Raw genomic sequence first — 8,630 nt, forward strand, 5'->3', positions numbered from 1 at the left:
ATACATACACACACATACAGTAAGGGCACTAAGTATACTTGAGGTTGTTCCACTTTACATACAAAATAACACTTTTATTTGTTTTTTGAGACATTTTGGCGCACTTTGAGATAGTAAAATGTTTTTAAACTACCAGTCTTGCTAAAGTGTGGGACATATCCACCACAAATTGATGCAGAAAAGGCACAAACCAATGCATTGAAATGAACCAGAATCCCATTAAATGAAATGCTCAAAATTTCCTGGTCGAGGACCCGCTGAACCCCACTTAACATGTAACCCCTCCACCATGTTTAAGTTAATGTTTTACTTTCACCCTTGCATAACAACTTTTACAATCCAGTGGGGAGGGCGACAGTCCACACATGTCGTCAGAGGCTGAGGGTAATCTGACAGCGAGGGGGCTGCACACTCTGACCTGATGGTGTTAGTGGTCTGGGGGTAACAGGCTTACGGGATTACGGAGAAAATATTTCCTGTCCGTTTTAAACAGCAGAAGTTCCATTTCCTTGATGGCTATTTGGGTTGGTACAAGTTTAATGTATATTACAGTGCTTTCATGGGACATTTGAAAGGAAATAGCCCCTGTGAGGCAATGTTATTTTATGTCAAACCTAATCCAGCCAGCAGGGGGCTACATGGTAACATCAAGTGAGTTTGATTGTCTATGCAGATCAGCACCAGTTGAATCTGACAGAGATTAAAAAATACTTTATATTTCATGTTATTTATTTCTTTTTCTTTTTAAATCTTATGTTTGGTTATATAAGGATGATCATCTTTGACTCTAAATAACTTGTAATTTATGAATGAATGCAGGTGCAACAATTATCATTCTGAGCAGAATAACAGAGCAGAGTAATATTTTAATGAACACTTCAAGGTTTTCAGATTAAAAGCATTATAAATGTATCATTAAGGCAGTCTGGAGAAGTGTGCTTCATAAAGACTTTACAGTGTGATCATGTTGAGCAGGGATGTCAGTGAGCAGCAGACTGTCTGTCTGTCTGTCAGAGGGGGGCGGAGTGAATCCCGGCTGACATCTTCAGACTACAGACCTGACTGTAGCAGAAGGAGGGAGGCAGCATGTGAGGTGGGCAGCTAACGGTTAACTTCTGCACAAGTGGGGAAAATATGTTGAACTAAACAAAGTCGGACGGAAAGCGAGCTGGATTTCCTGAGCACATTCAACTCGTATTAACGGGATTATTTGTTGGCAAGAGGAGGAGAAATTAAAAATATGTAGGAGCTGTGCGTAAAAATCCACAAGATTCCTGTGAGGGGTTGACCGTCGGTTGTGCCAAAGTGCGACTTGAGGAGCAGCTTATTCATGCAAATTCATAAAATCATAGGCGTGCCTTTGGGCGATGGAGTCACAGCCGGAAAAGCAAACCCCCTCCTGGATCATCAGCGACCTTCAAAGACTGTGATGCGCAGCGCTCGGACGCATTGACGGCGGCACTGGGGGTGAATGTTTTAAAAGGACAGAGAAAGAGAAGAGGAGAAAGTTAGGACTCGTTTTCTACACGCTTCTGTTGACTGACTGCACTTCTTTCCCCAACACAACCACCAGCTCCACTGCTGCGCCACTGGATCTCCAACCGCAGGCTTGTGACGCACAGCTGAAACTCTCACTTTTTGCCTTGGGGTGTTTAATATTTTTTTCATTTTTGCATGTTTACAGTCAAATCGGACAAGTTCAAATCCTGAGGGTCCTGCGGATGAAGTTATAGTCCCTCCACTTTACCGAATTTGTGCGTAAAGACGCGGCAAGTGATCTGCATTTTGAGAAAACTATTTAATTTTTATTTTATTTCATTTACCGAGGACTTTTCTCCGCTCCACCATGTCAGAGGACGACAGTAGCTCCACCACCAGCTGCATGTCCGACGCTGAAGGCAGCAACGTGAGCGTACTCAGCTGGGAGCAAGTGCAGCGGCTGGACGCCATCCTGACGGAGACCATCCCGATCCACGGCCGGGGTAACTTCCCCACTCTGGAGATGCAGCCGCGGCAGATCGTTAAGGTGGTGCGGAGTCGGATGGAGGAAAAACAGATCCACGTCCGGGACGTGCGGTTAAACGGCTCCGCGGCCAGCCACATTCTGCACGAGGACAGCGGACTGGGCTTTAAGGACCTTGACCTCATATTTTGTGCAGATATGAAAGGTGAAAGCGATTTCCAGACTGTGAAGGACATAGTTTTGGATTGTCTCCTGGACTTTTTACCCGACTGTGTGAATAAAGAGAAAATAACGCCGTTAACATTAAAGGTACTTACTACATTTATTTTTTTTTATTCTCTTGCTTCTGTTATTCGCTGTTAAATATGTGATAAGATTTAATTGCATTTACCAATTGGGCTTATCGGCAATTATGCGCAGCTTAATGTACAATTAGATTAGTTTAGTGATAGTAAAATGTTGGTTTTCTGTAGTTAAGAGGATTAAGTTAAACCAATTTAGAAAGGATCCTGAGCTCAGCCACCTAGATCCCACAACCCAAGTACATTCTATGGTTAATATTGGGGTCAGTAACATTAATAACACAATATTTATAACACAAAGACATGCAGATAGTACCTATAGATGTAGATAAATGATTGTTAAAAATTAAAATTAGTATTAAAACTAGTTGCACAATGCAAAATCAGGCTTGAATGTTCATGTAGCTCTGCACAATTACTTTAAAGGCTGTCTACCTAATATTTATTCTTTTTCTCTCCCTCACACACACACATTTATAGGAGGCCTATGTGCAGAAGATGGTGAAAGTGTGTAATGACTCAGACCGCTGGAGCCTCATCTCCCTCTCCAACAACCGGGGGAAGAACGTGGAGCTGAAGTTTGTGGACTCTCTCCGGCGGCAGTTTGAGTTCAGCGTGGACTCGTTTCAGATCAAACTGGACTCCCTGCTGCTGTTCTACGAGTGCTCGGAGAACCCGATGGCCGAGACCTTCCACCCAACCATCATGGGCGAGAGCGTGTATGGGGACTTCGGCGAGGCCCTGGACCACCTACGCCACAAGATCATCTGCACCCGCAACCCGGAGGAGATCCGGGGCGGCGGGCTCCTGAAGTACTGTCACCTGCTGGTGAGGGGTTTCCGGGCTGCCTCCGAGTCAGAGATGAAGTCCCTGCAGCGCTACATGTGCTCAAGGTTCTTCATCGACTTCCCCGACATTGGGGAGCAGCAGCGCAAGCTGGAGTCCTACCTTCAAAACCACTTTGTGGGCCTGGAAGACCGCAAGTACGACTACCTGATGACCCTCCATGGGGTGGTCAATGAGAGTACGGTGTGCCTGATGGGACACGAGAGGCGGCAGACCTTAGGGCTCATAGCCATGCTGGCTGTGCGAGTTCTGGCTGAGCAGAACGTCATCCCTAACGTGGCTAATGTTACATGTTACTACCAACCTGCTCCTTATGTGGCAGATGGCAACTTCAGTAACTACTACATAGCGCAGGTACAGCCGGTGTTTGCCTGCCAGCAGCCTGCGTACTCCACCTGGCTTCCCTGTAACTGAGTCAGGCCCGAGGACAGGAGGAGGGAGAGATTTGTTTAAACAGGAGTGAGCGGCACAGTCGCCGCCTCAAACCTGCCCAGTGTTTGACAGCTGACAGAAAAAGGAGTCTTCTTTTTAAAGCTTTTGTTCGTACGCTGAGTATGAACAGTTGGCTTTCACTTTGAGTATTTCAATGTGAATTATCTCATGTTGCTTGAAATGCCAACGTCTTGTGATCCTGCCCAGGCCAGCCAGGTTTGGAAAAGACTAATTTGGGGGTAGCTTGGAAATAAAAGGCTCAATGCAAATGTGTCAAAGAAGCAGAACTGTCATCGAGTGAATCTGTCAAGAACCAATTAGCCAGCATGTTCCAGCAGCAGACCAAAGCAGTCGACAGCTTCTCCACACACACACACACACACACACACACACACACACACACACACACACACACACACACACACATTTGCACACTCTAGGTGAAATCAGAAGTGTGTGTGCAAGGCTTTGAAACAAGCACCCTCGACTCTGCTTTTCAGCTGAAATGAGGTGAGATGCTGTTAAACTAGTTTGGATAACAAACAGGCATCTCTGCCTTTGCATTTGGATATAATTATGGTTGTTTACAGACCAAAGATTTTTTTGATTGTTTGTAACATTAAAACCCAGTTTTGATGGGGGAAAGATAAACAAAAATATGAAGCTATGTCTATTTGTATATGTGAACATATGTGAGTTTTTAAGTGCCTATTGCCTCTCAGAAAGAGAGGCAGAGAAAAAGAATGAGCAGGCCATATGATTTTTGTGAATTAGCCCCACTCTGTCAAGAGACAACAGCACCCCAGAGGCTTGTGAATGTATACGTGAAACCATGCACATGTCAGTGTTTGTGTACGTTTGGATGAAAAAGAGCACCATGCATCAGTGTAGTAAAGTAGCAGTAAAATGTGTGATTGATGGGATGTTGCAAGATTTAAGAATTTTAGGTTTGGAAACTGATAATTTGATACTCTGTTGTCCCAAATAAACACCATTGTTGAGTATTTGTTAGGAAAAAGGACAACAGGCATTTCCAGATCATCAGCAACAAATAAAAGCGTCACTCACACGCAATTTTCTGTATATTTATGTACAGTGGTGCTTCTTTTTTTCTCATCTGAGAAAAATTAAATAAGTTCACAAGATAAGAGACAGGGAGAGGAAAGAGTGCGTTTAGAGAGGGCGCCGACAGAGAGCTCGGTGTGTGCTTCCTCCTCCGCTGGGAGCATATTTGCAGAGACACCTCAGATGATGAGACACTATTTGCTGTAGCACCCTGGCAGGGAATTCCTCAGCTGCTGCCGAAGAGCTTGAACTTAGCTGGGGATGGTTCGGGTCTGCAGACGCTCCGTTCTTCAGGCTTCAGAAAATGTTGTGCCAAACATTTTTGGTGATCGCCGTGAAGTTTGATGGCGCAGGAAAAAAGATACTGCGTCGATATAGAAGACAGTAGAGGGAGAAAAAAGGGAAGGGAAAAAGGAAAATGTAGTGGTTTAAAAAAAAAAAAAAAAAAACGGCAGGAGGGAGAGTGAGTCGGAGTCTGGAGAGATGGGTGCAGCTGGTGATGGGGTTTATCTCTCCAGGGCTACCATGCTTTACTGTACAAACTGTCTCTGTTAAGGTCATATTACAACTTAATGGACAGTGCTCACTCTCACCCTTTTTTCAGGGACACCAAAAACTGTTATCACCATTTACTCTCTGTTTTGTTGCTCAAAAGAGTGGAAACTGCATGCATTCACACCAGCCTCAGGAGACTTTAAGTTGCAACTTATGTTTCATCCGTGAGGTTGCTTTATTGATGGTTTTTATGCTTCATTCCACACCGTTTTAAAGTCTATATATCCAGTATTTGATAACATGCTTCAGCTTTGCCAACTCACTTACTCCTCGCTAACTACACTGCAGCCTTTCCTGATGGCAGATAGACAAAGGAAATGATGCTAAAGCATAAAAGCGTTAGGTTAGGGCCCAGAAGACCAGCATCAACAAAGAGAAATTCTCTTGCTTTTTTTCTCATCCTCTGTCTCGCCTGATTCTGATAATCCACAACTGCTCTGTTCGGTTGTTTCTTCTTCTCAGTGACTGTCCAATGTCGATGGTATCCTTTGGATTGTGCAGGCAACGTGTTGTCCTTTTATACTCAGTGAAGTCCTAACAGCTGACTAGCTAGCTAGCTCCAGTCTGCCTGTCAGTTAGTGATTGTGCCTATCAGTTAGAGATTGTGGGTTACTGCATTGTCTTGTACGCGTTTGTCTGAAATTATCTGTTCCTGCTCATGCAGTCTTTTACAAATCACACTTTGAAAAAGAAAGAAAAAGATCCTTGTCTTGTATGTATATTTTTTATAATTGTTATTTTTATAAATGTAACAGACACTGCGGGTGTCGCAGTGCTTTTGAATCTGTGATTGGGCTTCAGAGGATATGTTCTCAATAGCTTTTTTGCTATATTATGTTATGTGTCCAATGGGTCAAAAGGTTAAAGATGTTTTCATCAATAAAATATCTGAAAACCAGATTTGTGATGTCTCTCGTTAGTCATCTGTCTATGAGTCTAAATCAAGTTTACTGCCCCGGTTTAGTCCAGACACTAATCGACTGCCAAACATGAGAAATTGCTCATTCCCCTGCTCACTCACACAGAGAGGCAAATCCCTGCCACGGCCTGCCGGGCCCAACGGGCCCAGCCAGAAACCCGTCCAGAACTGGCCCGCTGCTGCCAGAAAGAGCTGTTGTTGAATGTGAGGGGATTTGCATCCACCCAAAAAAGAGACTTCGACGCTTTTGTAGAATGAATATCTTTGCCTGCTCATCAAATTCTCTCTTGTTAACAGCCCCCCCGGACACTGACAGCAATGCAGTGACGATCAGCGCTAAGGCCTGCAGAGACCAGAGTCCAACTGTCTCATGGCTGTCAGGCCGAAATAAAACTACCACAACAGAGCTGACTGTCACACAGGTCACATGACAAACTGTCCTAGATACAGAGGGATATGCAGAAGAAAACACAGAATGAGTCAGAGATTCACTATATATAGCAGACATGATAATGACATTATCTCTTTCACTTAAGCGCATTTACAGCTCATTAATCTGAGCCATCGAAGATTGATTGACAGGCCCTCAGATGAACAGATATGTGCGTACAGCTGTATACAGAATCATTTGTTGTGTATTTTCTGTTGGTTAAGCAGACATGTTAGTGACACATTTAATGTTCTATTGGTCCTTTTCATTCCCAAACTCAGTGTGCCTAAACTTAAAGTCTACTTTAAACAATACAAGCAAGCCCATACGTACAATAAAACAGTATCTCAGACTGTTGAAGCGCATTTCAAAGGTGTTTTTGCTCAAAACTTGGACTGTAGGTTTTGTCCAAATGCATGAAAAAATGCATATTTCTCCCCTGTAGTATTAAATTTATCTATCTAGATTGTTTCTGATGGAGTTGCAGAGTTTTGGAGCTACAGGCCATAGAGGTGTCTGCCTTCTGTCCAGTATAATGGGACTAACTGGCACTCGGCTTGTGGTGCTCAGTGCACTAAAAATTTATCTGAAAAATTCAAAAATCATGACCTGGTTAAGCAAGATAATCTACACACCTTGTTGTGAGCAGTTTCATGAAGGGACTGCTTTCTTTTTGCAGTAGAATCTACCAAAACTACTTTAGAATCTACCAGAACTTCTTTCTTTAAAATAGAAAGAAAATAGTTCCTACATGAAACTGCTCACAACATCTTCTATGATTTCTCTTGAGTAACAGAGTCAGGATTTTTGGAAAGAGACATTAGTGTAGACCACAAGCTGAGTGTCTGTTAAACTTGAGAGAAGGCAGACATCTCTACAGCTGATATCTCCAAACTCAGCAACTCACAGCAAAACAATCTAGATCAATAAATAGCACTGCAGTGGAGAAATACGGATATTTGATTTTGTAGCAAGCTGTCCCTTTAAGTGATTGGGGGGGTGACTGAGGCACAAATGTCTGTGTTTAAACAGCAAATTAGAAATCAATCATGAAAGGCCTTGTGTCATGTTGGAATTGGCACAGTCACATTATCTGACATCTATGCTTTAAAACTGCAATTATCAATTTTCTTATATTATCTTATTAAAGGTCCACTGTCTAAGATTTACTGGGATTTATTGACAGAATATGGCAGAAATTGAATATAATGTCCATAAGCATGATTTCATTAGTGTATAATCACCTGAAAATAATAATCATTGTGTTTTTATTATCTTAGAATGATATATTTATATCCACAGAGGGTGCACGTCTCCTTCTACAGAGGCTGCTGTATTGTAGTATCATGCTTCTATAGTGGCTGTGTCTGTTCTGGGCTACTGTACTGCTTTTACACATTTGGAAAGGGAAAGTGAGACAAGGCAATCTGCAAGCTCAATGTAAGATGTCTTCAAAAATTTACACACTGGTCCTTTAAGCTTCTTTAGGTCACTATTTTGGTTTTGGATTTAGGTTCAGTCTCACTGCTCTCATCAACTTTTTTTTCCAGCCATAAAAGGCAGCTATTTTTTAGCAAAAACACTCTGAAAACACAACGACAAATAAATGCTCAAGTTTCTCAGTGTCTACATTGAGCAAATAGCCAATTGCTTCCAAATACTTTCCTCATTTTAACTTTATATTGTAGTAATATTTTGATGAAATGGCTTGTTACACTGCCCCTTAGTACATTGGTCATTAGGGCTAGACCTTGGTATTTGTTTGTATGGCCTCGGATCAAGTCACGATAGCGGAGAAGTTCACCTCAACAGGCAGTGGCCACTCGCCCGCATTCACATATGTGTGAATATGGATATGATATAAGGATATGAAATATATTTATTTCATTACAAAAGTAGATCACAGCAATAATCAAATTTGCTGAGTAAAGTTTCTCACCACGTCATCAAAAACCTGCACGATCCAGTAAAACATCAGAGAGCTCTTAATTTGAAATGGATACAGGAAATGTTGTATTAAGAGTGTAATACATTAATTTTAACAGGGCAAACGGGAATGGATCAAAACGAAGCTTCAAGCTATTAATATTGTAGTGACAGCCCACATTCCCCATCATA

At 42.5% G+C, this 8,630-nt stretch overlaps 1 protein-coding gene across 1 annotated transcript; it reads left to right on the plus strand.

Moving 5' to 3' along the window:
- The first annotated feature begins 1,033 nt into the window (after positions 1 to 1,033).
- tent5aa (terminal nucleotidyltransferase 5Aa) lies at positions 1,034 to 6,063 on the plus strand. The gene is made up of 2 exons (XM_084726125.1): positions 1,034 to 2,272; positions 2,746 to 6,063. The coding sequence occupies exons 1-2, from the start codon at positions 1,847 to 1,849 to the stop codon at positions 3,523 to 3,525; spliced, it is 1,206 nt and encodes a 401-aa protein (XP_084582251.1). The 5' UTR covers positions 1,034 to 1,846; the 3' UTR covers positions 3,526 to 6,063.
- Positions 6,064 to 8,630: the final 2,567 nt, after the last annotated feature.

This window comes from Lutjanus erythropterus, chromosome 9 (assembly GCF_056507025.1).
Source record: "Lutjanus erythropterus isolate fLutEry1 chromosome 9, fLutEry1.hap2, whole genome shotgun sequence".
Classification (NCBI taxonomy): domain Eukaryota; kingdom Metazoa; phylum Chordata; class Actinopteri; order Lutjaniformes; family Lutjanidae; genus Lutjanus; species Lutjanus erythropterus.